Raw genomic sequence first — 12410 nt, forward strand, 5'->3', positions numbered from 1 at the left:
TCTCCCATAGCTATACCTCAAATGCAATCTATGGCTGCCATTATTTTTATTTAATTTAGTAATTACATTATGTATCTCTGAGAAGGGTAGTGGGATACAATTTGTAAGGAATGGCAATATAAAATAAATTATACAACACAAAAGTGCTTTAAATTGATCAGTAGGACTTTGAACTGAGGATTATTACCCTAATGGGCCATCGGAGTACAAATTTAAACTACAGATTTGATCAGGTATACTGCCAAGTATTAACATGATTATACATAAGAGCATCATGTATCAAAAGCTTTTCATTAAACATCAAAACAGCTGTTCAGTACACAATGTTAATGTAAACACAAAACATAAATCTATTCTTTATTATCTGTGGCATCCATCAGATATCTTACCTGTGCCAAAATATTTAGAAGTAAAAGTATAAAAATTACAAAGTAGTTTGCTCCAGCAGCAAAATATTTCCTGTACATCTTGAAGTTTATTTTTCCCTCAGACCGGCTCTCTTCTGGCAGTGCAGTCACCAAAGGTTCAGTCTATAAAAAATAAAATGGATAAGAAAACTAATGCTAAAATTCATATTAAAGTCATGGTTCCAGAAAAAGTTACTGATAGATCATAGTTGTGAATCAGCAATATTGTAAATAAGGAGATAAAATTATACTTATTAAAATATCTTTAAAATGTTAGCATTGTGACAAAAGCAACAGAAGACAGGAAATTCAATCTAACAGTGCAGTACTACTTCAAGAATTTGACTCTGTAAAACGGGATTCTGGGGGTCCCATCTTTTTCTCTCAGTGACTCCAGGTTAAAAGTATTTAGTTTACAAGTAATCAGATGTTTGTTCTAACTGCCAGTGCTGCAAACTAAACCTCAACTGAGAGCCAACCTGAGTTTTTTCTCTCTCGTGTATCAACATCAGTAATAAAGGTTCCAGAGACCAAGATCACAATGTGGGAAAGAATCCATATTCAGAAAGAGCGCTTAAGCATGTATTTAAATACTTCCCTGAATAGGAACAGTTTAAACATGTGCGTTTCTGAATCAAGCCTTTAAAAAACAAAAATTAAAAAAAAACTATAGCCAAAAGCTGTGCACCCTAGTCCCTTTAACGGATCAAACTCAACAGGAGCAACTCCCTTGAAACAGTTCAGATCGCAAGAGCCACAAAATTCCAGCCAATTTCTTGTAATAAATTCTCCGAATAGTAAGTGCCCACAAGGGAGCTTTTAGTGGGGAAAACAGAAGGAGAGGATGACAAATGGAGAAAATTAAATTGAGGAATGGGGAAAAAGAAAAGTTAATTATAGCGCACACTGAAAAAGCAAAGAGAAGGAGGAAAAGAGAGACACAGACATGAACATAATACAGTGAAATATGTAATGTTTCATTTAGCTGTCCAGGGATATGTTTGTGTAGGAACAGGGGGAATGACAGACCCCCACTGCGGATGGGAGAGGAGCAGAGGAACTCAGTATACACACACCTAGGAGAGAACGATAATTTGTTCTGGGTTTGTATATTACTACTGGCATTTGGCATGGCCTGGGCTGTGACGCTGGCAACCAGGTGCCAACTCTTGCCAACTCTTGCTTTAGGCCTCAGCTGAGCACTGACAATTCATTGCTGGAAACCAGTCTGTTTCACCTGCGTATTAGTATGGTTAAGATGGGTATTGGACTTATAACAATATGTTTAGTGTTTAGACTTTATTAAATGCTTGTAAGTGAGATTAATGCATGCAGCAAATTAAAATATCTTTATTAAATGCTATAAGGTAATATTTAAGTTTTTGCTTTGTAACTGTAAAAACTGTTTGCTCTGAAACTGTGAACCTGTCAGGAGGGATCATCTCCTCATCAAGAAAGGCTATCATAACTAAATGAGCCACTGTGGGACATCACAATACAAAGACTTTGTTAACTGCCTTTCATAGCCATGAAGAGGCTACTTGCAAAAGGGCTCATCCCATCAGCTTTTGAATTCTGGGAGAAGGAAATAAAAATAGTCGACAAGAAAAATTTTCAACTCTCTTTTGCTTTTTAGACTTTTACAGGGCCGGAGCTACAAAAGAGAAGCAGATACCCCCAGAGTCAACCATAAAAGACATTCATAGCTGATAGATTACTACAGTTCTGTCACCTTTTGGAAACCTGCTTTTACCTTGGAATAATTCTCTCATCTCTTTTTCCTAGTTAATAAATCCTTAGTTAGTTTACTATAGGATTGGCTACAAGCGTTGTCTTTGGTGTGAGATCTAAGGTATAAATTGACCTGCGGTAAGTAACTGGTCTCTTGGGACTGGAAGCAACTTGCATATGTTGTGATCTTTGTTGTACTGCAACCAACTATCACTAAGTCCAGCTTGCCTGGGTGGCCAGACAGCTTGGAATGCCCAAGGGGATGTCTGTGACTCCACGGTGAGTTGTTATAGTGAATTCGGAGTGCATATTTGTTACTGGGTTGGTGAAATCTAATTACAGAATTCACAACCAGTTTGGGGGTCTGTGCCCTGCTTCTTGACAGTCTGCCCTGAGGTTGGCACTCAGATAGCATGATATGGGCACATTTGATGAAAATATTGAGCCCACTGGCTTTAGTACCAGCTGATAGGGAGGGAGTTTAAACAAATATAACTAATCACTGACAAATTACAGTAAAATATTGAGTTTTGTTGGCCTAAAATTAATATTCTAAACAGTCTTAAAATACAGAAAACAAAATACAGAGAAGAACCCTTGCCCCTCCTTTTTATTTATTTTTATATGTATGTACATATTCTCTTTTTTAGACAAGACTAAATAATGGTATTTATATGCACAGGGATGGAGAGCACATAGCCCAGGGTTTCTCAAAGAGGGGTCGCTGCTGTGTAGAGAAAGCCCCTGGTGGGCTGGGCCAGTTTGTTTACCTGCCCCATCTGCAGGTCTGGCCAATTGCAGCTCCCACTGGCCAAGGGTCACTGCTCCGGGCCAGTGGGAGCTGCTGGAAGCTCCGTGGGCCGAGGGACTTACTGGCCGCCGCTTCCAGCAGCTCCCATGGGCCCAGAGCCGCGATCGGCGGCCAGTGGGAGCCGCGATCGGCCAGACCTGCAGACAGGGCAGGTAAACAAACCGTCCCGGCCCGCCAGGGGCTTTCCCTACACAAGCGGCGACCCCTGTTTGAGAAACCCTGACATAGCCCTTATGTATACACATATTTATAGCCCATCTCTCTGGCTCAGAGGGTTAGAGCAATGGTCTGGGAATGCAAGGGTCACAAATTCAGTCCCATGTGTGCCAGGGAAGCTGTTTCGGATTCAGAATCTCCTCACTGGTGGCTTGTCTCCCTGCTTCAGTGGTCATCCCTCCTCAATGTTAGCCTACCTTATCATAAGAATATCACAGTTTGAAAAAAATTAACAAGTAATATGTTAATTCATATTTTATGTACTCACAGGTGGCTGTTCTACTGTTCCATCTTTCTGTGACTGCACCAAGGAATCTTGTGACCAGACAGAGGACTGTGAAAAGGTACGGTTCCTTGCTGACTTCATAGTGGGGATTCCAGAAATTGGTGACTGTTCAACCTCTTCATTTTTTTTCAAAAGGGAAGCAAAATCGATTCCAGAACTCAGGCACTCTGAATAGGTCCCTTTCCCCACCATTTTACCCTACAGCAAAATATTTTTTAAAATGTTGTTCACATTGTGTGCGCATATTCTGTACACGGTGAATTTAACAATCTGTTGCATACCTCTTCATTACTGGAGCCCCATGGTTTTTGACACATGTACGGTCTGTAAATAAAAGCTCAAGAGATTTCTTAGAAACCCTCACCTTATAACACTGAAAGGTTAAATCCTTCCAATTATCTATTCTTTTTCTGTAGCAAGGCATAACAGGCAAGATCATTACCTCCCCTAAACCAGCCCCTTCATGCCAGGTAAATGGGTCAGAGTGCTATAAAGGGACACAGATCTGGAGAGGGGTGGGGGGAGGGACCTGCAGAAGGTAGCCTTACAGCTTAGAGGCAGGCTTCCGTATCATAAACAGGTCTCTTAGCTTATGTGATATGCCAGGGGTTTTGGAGCCCCCCCGGAATTGGGAGGTCTTAAAGCTACCTTAGCCCTCTTTACTCCCCATGCTCTTAGAGGAGCCACACAGAATTTCACCCATGTGTTCCAGCCTAAAAAACCCCAACGCAATCCAATCTTTTGCACCTATGCCAGAGATTACTGTATCTTCAAGGTGATCTGACAAGGAAAAAGATGGGTGTTGTGGCCCTTTTTTTTTTTTTTTTGGCAACTTTATGAAGTATAATGAAGGTCTAAAGGGTCCTGCTTCTCCCAATCTTAAAAAATAGGGGGACAATCATGCATTTTTTTTTAATCTTGAGTATTTAGGGCCCTCAAGTCTGGGGCTCTCTGCTTTTGCTGGAAGACTAGTTGGTCTCAGATACATATGGCCTTTTCTCAGCCTTTAATTAAAAGGGAACTGAGGTGCAGAGTCTAATTAATACAGTTTCTCCTGCTCTTCCCGCTGCCCCACCTATTTATTAAGGCACTAAAATAAATCTTAACAATGAACAAAGTTTTAAATACTAAATAAAAATCACTTTCCTACAAGCAGAATACACAATATGATAATACGCCAGTTCAGATTTTTCAGGCAAGGTATTCCAGGGCCACCCAGAGGATTCAGGGAGCCTGGGGGCAAAGCAATTTCAGCGGCCCCTTCCATAAAAGAAAAGTTGCAATACTATAGAATACTATATTGTTATGGGGGCCCCTGCAAGGCCCAGGGCCTGGGGCAAATTGCCCCCCACTCTAGGCAGCCCTGAGATATTCTAAGAAAACTCTTCTCAGCTTCTGTTGTTAATAACAGATACACTTAACGAATATCTTTAGGAGACATAAAATACATTTATAAACAGTACTTATATTTTATAGAAAACCACTTTTCCTAACTCTTCACATTTTTATCCTCAGGGTATGAATGAATAGCAGCAACAGCTGAGTTTTAAAAGCTAGCCAGTGATATCAGTTACCTCTTTTAAAATCAAAATCTGGTTTACAGCATGGAGGTACTGCAACTGATGAGTCACTAAAATAGAGACCTTTTGGTGCAAGGCCTGATAAATACACCTGCAAACAGAAGGAAAGAAACTGACAGCACATTAATGTTCTAAAACATTTTTGTACATTACAGAAATATTTATAAAACCACATATATTAATTACTTTGTCTTCAAGGACACCACAGGCAGACATCCAAAATAATGTACTTGTCAAAATTATGTTAACTTGGCATGTCTCTAATATACTGAACACCGCACTATGGGAATCTCTTATTTAAATACTGTATTCTTACAAAGTAGTGAAGTAAACCAAATTGTGAATGAAAATTTCTGATTTTAGAAAAAAGAGATTACTAAGGAAATCTTATAATTCTGCATTAAGCCTATTATTAATACATGTACATGTCTTAAAGTAAACAGGGCTATGAGCAGAACAGACCTATTTAATCAAAATGAAATTCACAGAAGTGAATGAAGTTAAGCAACATATTGTAGTGTAGACAATTATCCAGAAACAAGGGCAACATTCAACTTCTGTGAGCTAAATTTCCAAAAGTTTGTCGAGTATGTAATTAATACTAACAGGAGGAGTGAACATTATTATTATTATTGGCCTGGACCATATTGACTCCAATATGTGTATAGCGGGGGATCATTCAAGCATAGCTCACCCTCTTCCATCCCACCTTCACAGAAAGGGGGCTCACCTGTCTCTGTGGTATCATCCCTTTCTCATGCCCCAGATGGAGGGGTGACCAGGCCATATTTCAGTGTGTGGCATTGCGACCTCACAAGGGCACAATGCTCACTAGCATTCTTAGATGTTGAAACTGAGAAATAATGCCCTGAAATTTTGTGAATAGTAAGGTATGTGCTTTTAAAAGGTTTCCTAGCCTACGCACAGACAGCAGGATCAAAGGGCTGATTTATTTAAAGTAGAATCACCTTTATTGAAATCAATGTATTAATGGCCCCAGTTCCATCTAGATTACATTAGTAAATCTCATTTTGTAAAGGGATGGAGTTGCTCCAAGTAAAAAAAATAAATAAATAAATAAAATAAAAAAAGGTACTAACCTGTTCTTAAAAACCTCCAATAACAGGAAGTCTAGTTATGTCCTTTGGAATCCTATTCCAGTGATTAACTATCCTTACAGTTAGCAAGTTTTTCCTGATATCTAATCTATCTCTCTCTTGTTGCAGATTTAGGGTTTGTCTACACAAATAATTAGATTGCAGCAAGATGGGATGTGAATCTACCATGCACTGGCCTGCTGTGGTCTACCTGTCCACGTGCACCCTGCAGATGCACATTAACAGTTCGTCACAGTGCTTTGATCCAGCCCTCTTTGAAATGGGACTAGCTCAAAGCGTAATATCAAACAGTTAATGTGCATCAGAAGAACAAACATGGACAGTTAGACTGTAGCAGGCTAGCAAGGGACAGATTCACACCCCACCTTCACGCTATCTAATTGTTCATGTAGACAAGCCCTAAACTGATTACTTTTTGTCCTATCTTTAGTGGACAGGAAGAACAATTGATCACTGTCCTCTTTATAACAGCCCTTAGATTTTCTTCCCAGGGGACTTAACCTACCAGTTCTTTGTTAAAGTCTGCTTTTTTTAATCCTTTGTTCTGCTGCTCTCACTCATTCCTTTCCTTAAAATTGTATATCATTTCATGTTCACTTTAATCCAAATTGCTTTCCACCTTCAGATGCGCAATGAATTCCTCCACATTAGTCAGAAGCAAGTCTAAAACGTGGAATTTCCCTCCAAAATTACATTATTCTGAAGTGCAGATTTGGCAATTGTCAAGTCTTGCACAATTGACATGTTTAAGGTCTAATATTTCACAAACCGCCAAGCTAGAAACAGGAGCTTTGTCCCCATTGGAAAAGAAGATTCTCAGATTTCCCTGGAAATGATACTTGCTTCTACCACTGGAAGGACTCAGGATAATATCATCACTACAAATCTTAGAGTCTAATTTTATAAATACACGATTTTCGTCATTTGGAAGTTTTTTAAAGAGACACTTCAAACTTCAAAGAAGCAACATTTCGGTCTAAATTTTTTTTACCTGCTATTGTTCCAAGTAGCACCTAAGATTACTAACATAACTGAAAGCTTAGAGTGGAAAAAAGTATCTCAATTTGTTTATTCTTTTCACTCTTTCCTCTCCATAGTATCAGTTAAGTTTAGTCAATTTAAAAAATGACTTATTTAAATTGTTCAGTGTTATTACATTTATTAGATATAACTTTGTTCTCTCCCTCCAGGTCCTATACATTTGCACTCGTGATAAGTAAGGCTGTGCCAACATTGCCTGCACTTTGGACTATAGAGTCTGAATAGCAGCATGCAACAAAGCGCTGCATTTGTAACTCTCCTATGTGGACACTGATGGCATGAACTAAAAGGTTCCTCATTCTCACTAATGTAATCCTGTTTGAAGACAATTTTTAGTTTTATTTTTTCACCTCTGCAAAAAACACAACCTTGAGAGAGAGAGAGAGAGAGATGTACGCATTTTAAATTGTGTATTTTCCCCTGAGTGTTCTCTTTTTGGCATCTTATGCACATGCTTAACTGTACTCCTGTCAATCCTATTGATTTCAATGGAAATATGGTTGTGAAGTTAAGCACATGCACAAATGTTTGCAGGATCAGGGCCTTTGTTGGTTTGTTCACTCACTCTTATTTTCTTCTCTTTTTCCTGTCAAGTTTTAAGGGTTTGGGGAGTAAGATCCTCAAAGTATTTCTGCAAATTTCAGTGACTTATTTAAACAGGTTTTCAGAAACTAAGTAACAAAGTCTTTAACAAATGCAGGTCAAAATTCTCTACAACTTACTAAAGAACAAAATATGTGGTATACCGTGAGGAGATGCTGAATGCACATAAACTTCTATGATGCCATTTCTCTTTTCACACTTATTTTGCTACATATATTCCCATTTCATGAGATGCTTCAGCATGAACTGTACTAGTGGTGTAGTTGAACTCCAAGGAAGAGAACTAGCATAATCTCTAGTTATTATGAGATAGATAATAATTTGTGTAAAGCAAATTACACAAATCTACAAAAATCACAACTTTAGAGACTACTGTAGAGTTGAACTTGGGTTTGGGTTGGCCAGATAATGCTACTTTGTTTTATTTAGCATTAATATATTGAAATCTGTACTGGTAAAATCAAAAGGAAGAGCAGGTTAGAGTTGGTGAAATAACATGTTCATTTAAAGTTCTCATTAAAAAGTTCTCCACTTCTCTCATCCCATCCATTGCTCTTTGCTCTGCTGTTCATACAGTTGCTATCAGGACTCAAAAGTGCTGTCTTTGAAACATTCCACAGCCTGATATTCTACAAATACAAAAGATCATGCTCAGAGTTCAGTTCTATCTAGCATGGTTGAGAATCAGCAGACTTTAAAGCATATGCCAAAATTTGTTACTCATTTCAGCTAGCTGCTGAATGCCAATAAAATGTAGACCAGGGGTAGGCAACCTATGGCACAGGTGAGCTGATTTTCAGTGGCACTCACACTGCCCGGGTCCTGGCCACCGGTCTGGGGGACTCTGCATTTTAATTTAAATTTTAAATGAGGCTTCTTAAACATTTTAAAAACCTTATTTACTTTACATACAACAATAGTTTAGTTATATATTATGGACTTATAGAAAGAGACCTTCTAAAAACGTTAAAATGTATTACTGGCACGTGAAACCTTCAATTAGAGTGACTAAATGAAGACTTGGCACACCACTTCTCAAAGGTCGCCGACCCCTGATGCAGACCTTTCCCAATCCTACAGCTGTTATGGAGGTATCAGAAGAAAACTTCTGCTTTCAAAGAGGTATCCCTGAAGACCGTGGATAGAAAAAAATGGTTACTAACCTTTTTGTAACTGTAGTTCTTGGAGATGTGTTGCACATGTCCATTCCAACATAGCTGTGTGTGTGCCCCAAACACAGTCACCAGAAATGTTTCCCTCAGTGTACCTGTTGGGTCAGCTCTGGTGCAGCGCACTTTTAGCGCCAGTATAAAGGGCCTGGCCAACCCTGCACCCCCTCGGTTCCTTCTTTCTAGCCAACTCTGGTGTAGAGAGGTAGGAGTGAGGGTCTTGGAATGGACATGTGCAACACATCTTGAAGAACAACAGTTACAGAAAGGTTAGTAAATGTTTGTTTTTTTTCTTTGAGTGATTCCACATGTCCATTCCACAGTAGGTGACTCCCAAGCAGTTGTATAGGAGGTGGGATCAGAGTTCATGGACGTGGTGACTGTAAAACAGCTTGACCGAAACTGGCATAATCCTAGCCTGTTGCATAATGGCATAATGAGTAAAAAACGTATGCACTGATGACCAAGAAGCCATTCTGCAAATGTCCTGAATAGGCACCTGAGCCAGGAATGCTGATGAAGATGCTTGCACTCTTGTGGAGCGGGCAGTCAAGATAACTGGTGGCGGAACACCCAACTGATTATAACACGTGAAAATGCATGATGTGATCCATGACGAAAGTCTCTGAGCAGAGACAGGGAGACCTTTCACCCTTTCAGCGATCACTATGAAGAGTTGGATGGATCTACAGAATGGTATGGTACCGACACAGTGGGGAAGAGCAAGTACCTCCCTTCCTGTTGAGGTAGAACACGGCTGCAGTGTTGCCTATAAGCACCTTCCCAAAATATGAGGCAAAACTGCTTGACAGACCAGACGAACTGCCCAGAGATCTCTGACACTGATGTGTAGCGAGAACTCTTAAGGAGACCATATGCCTTGAGTCGCAAATGGCCATAGGTGTGCTCCCCAGCGCTAATGGGTCCAAGACCAGGGAAATTGGCGGATGGGACCATGAGAAGGGAATGCCCACGCAAATTATCTATGGATCCATCCACCAATTGAGGGAGATGAGGACCAGAAAAGATATAGTGATGACCAAGTCCAAATAATGGCGGTTAGGTGCATACGCTGAGGCCAGCCACAGCTGGAGGGAACTGAGGTGTAGTCATGCATGCTGCACCACAAACATGTGGCCCAACAGCCTCAGACAAGAACAGGCTGTTATAATGGGATGGTCCCTGAGGAGTACTATCAGGGATGCGATTATCTGAAACCAACCTTCTCGGAGGAAGGCTCTGGCCTGGGTGGAATCGAGCACCATTCCAAAAAACACTATCCTCTATGGGGGTAGATTTCTGTGCATTGGCCTCACTGAGAGGTAGGGCTACTCATGACAGGCCCACCGGGGTCAGGATGTCAACCAAACTATAGGAGGACTCTGACTTCCTCCACCTGTATGCCCAAATTTTGGACCGCCCTTTTCAACAAGTCCTGGTGGGCCTTCTAGTCATTATGGGGAGGTGATGCACCTGCTCCTGACACGGTAATGTCAAGAGAGGAGAAAGAGGAGCCTCACACTGGCTGAGGGCACTCCTCCTTACCTTCTGTGCTGATTGGATCTCAATGCATCTGCTCCTGGTACACAGCCATGGCCTTGGTACCGAAGTCTGGATTGGGTGCTGCCCAAAGGTGTGGGGGTGCCCTTCCTTCAGAGGTCAGCAAATAGGAATGCCTTGACTGGGGTTCCTGCATTGGGGGAAATGCCCACAGGTTCCAAAAAGGCCACTGCATGGTCACAGGCCAGTGACCAAGAGGCCAAGTACCCGATGGTATTCCATGGCCCAGGTGCACAGCCAGGTACGGACGACTTGAGGAATGCCAGGGCCGACTCCTTGGACAGGAGGAGTACAACCCCCTTCTGACTCTGATGCCAAGGAATCTCTGCCTGGCAACCATGGCTCAGTGGTTCCCACCGATCCTGCCGAAGTCTGCATCATTGGAGTGGACATGTGCAATCACAGAAAGAGTTGTTCTCCAAGTCTTCCTCCCCCATAATAGATCTTGGTTTTACTCTAGAGTTTGGAAAAGAAGACTGAAAAGAACTTTTATTTCTTTTCTGAGTTTCTAAATATCTCATTCTACATGCCATTTAGCAGCAATGGGAGATCACATGCCACTGAACCAATGTCATCTAGCCTCTTTATGGTGTTTATTGGTAGGAAAACATTATTTGTACTGCGATAACAGCTAGTAGCCCCAGTCATGGACCTCACTGTGCTAGGCACTGTATGAACTCAGAATTAATGGATCTGGAACTACCAAGATGGAAGATTAACCTCTAAAACGGTACGTATGCCCTTTCCTTTTTTCTTTGCACTCTATGTAATGAAAATTGAAGACATTCAAATTGGAAATAGCCCTCCCACAAGAAGCAGAAACAGTGTAGCTCAGTGTACATGGGAATGCAGTGGAGAGCATCAGAATATATGAGCTTTATAAGTGATCATGGATGCACACCAATCATAGAAGGCAAAATTCTCCCCTGCACACAAGTCTAGCACAAAGCCTATATACCACTAAAGTCTTATTTAAGACCTACAAAGCAGGTAGTGCTGGCTCACAGAAGTGTATTTCAGATACTGAAAGAAACAACAAAATCAGTCTGATGGAATGAGAATGTGAAAAAAATACATATTTTGCACCCAATTTTCAAATGGTCTGAAAATGCAGCTGCAAATCAGAGAACCACCTACACCAATAGGTATTCAGATGTATAATTATCTAACCTAAATGTTACTTTTCTGCATGGCCATGGAAGTGTGTGCAAGATTGAATTTGCATCCACTAAAGAAAATCATGACAAATGTAGATATGATCAAGAAAACAATCCAAAGCCCACTGAAGTCAATGGGAATCTTTCTTCAGACTTGCAACAGGCCTTGGATGAGACCTGTCAATAGAGATAGGAGCATACCAGGTAGATTGGCCTACTCGACTGTTCTTGAGTTATCTATCTGGGCTCGCAGAGCAGACCTCTGAAAGCAGAAATGGGAGAAAAGAAAAAAACCCACAGTAATTTATGAGAAAAGAACCTGATTCTCACAAAGAACAGCTCTATTTTCCTTGGGGATGAGGGAAGGGCTAGGTTCCTCTTTCTTCTATGGAGAATGTGTTTTCTCTTTCCTTTCTCCTCATACTGCTCTCAAGTGTCTAGACAAGAGGACATGACTCCTTATTTCATCTGCCTGAGATGGGTTAAACTATCCAGAATGAGGGAACAGTAAAATAACTCAAGAATTTAAAAGAGAAGGGAGACGCTTCTCCTAGCCACTTAGAACAAACAGTTGTAGTTAACAACATAAATCTTTAACAAGGTAAAAAAATGAATGAAAATTCTTTGTTTCTTTCTTCAGGTATAGACTGAAACATTATAAACTAATGTTTGGTTGGTACTAGGGATTAAAACTTGCTTAACAAATGTAATATTGCCCTATGAAATTTGCC

General features: G+C 40.6%; 1 protein-coding gene across 3 annotated transcripts in view; it reads right to left on the bottom strand.

The window, feature by feature from the left end:
• ABCC4 (ATP binding cassette subfamily C member 4) overlaps positions 1–12410 on the bottom strand; it is a 269468-nt gene that overhangs the window by 125427 nt on the left and 131631 nt on the right. For all 3 annotated transcript variants that reach the window (XM_039519351.1, XM_039519350.1, XM_039519352.1), the window contains 3 exons: positions 5026–5122; positions 3434–3649; positions 390–530 (listed from right to left, as the gene is read on the bottom strand). In XM_039519351.1, coding sequence (XP_039375285.1) covers positions 390–530; positions 3434–3649; positions 5026–5122 — 454 coding nt within the window. The remainder of the gene's footprint in view (positions 1–389; positions 531–3433; positions 3650–5025; positions 5123–12410) is intronic.

Source organism: Mauremys reevesii, linkage group 1 (genome assembly GCF_016161935.1).
Source record: "Mauremys reevesii isolate NIE-2019 linkage group 1, ASM1616193v1, whole genome shotgun sequence".
Classification (NCBI taxonomy): Eukaryota; Metazoa; Chordata; order Testudines; family Geoemydidae; genus Mauremys; species Mauremys reevesii.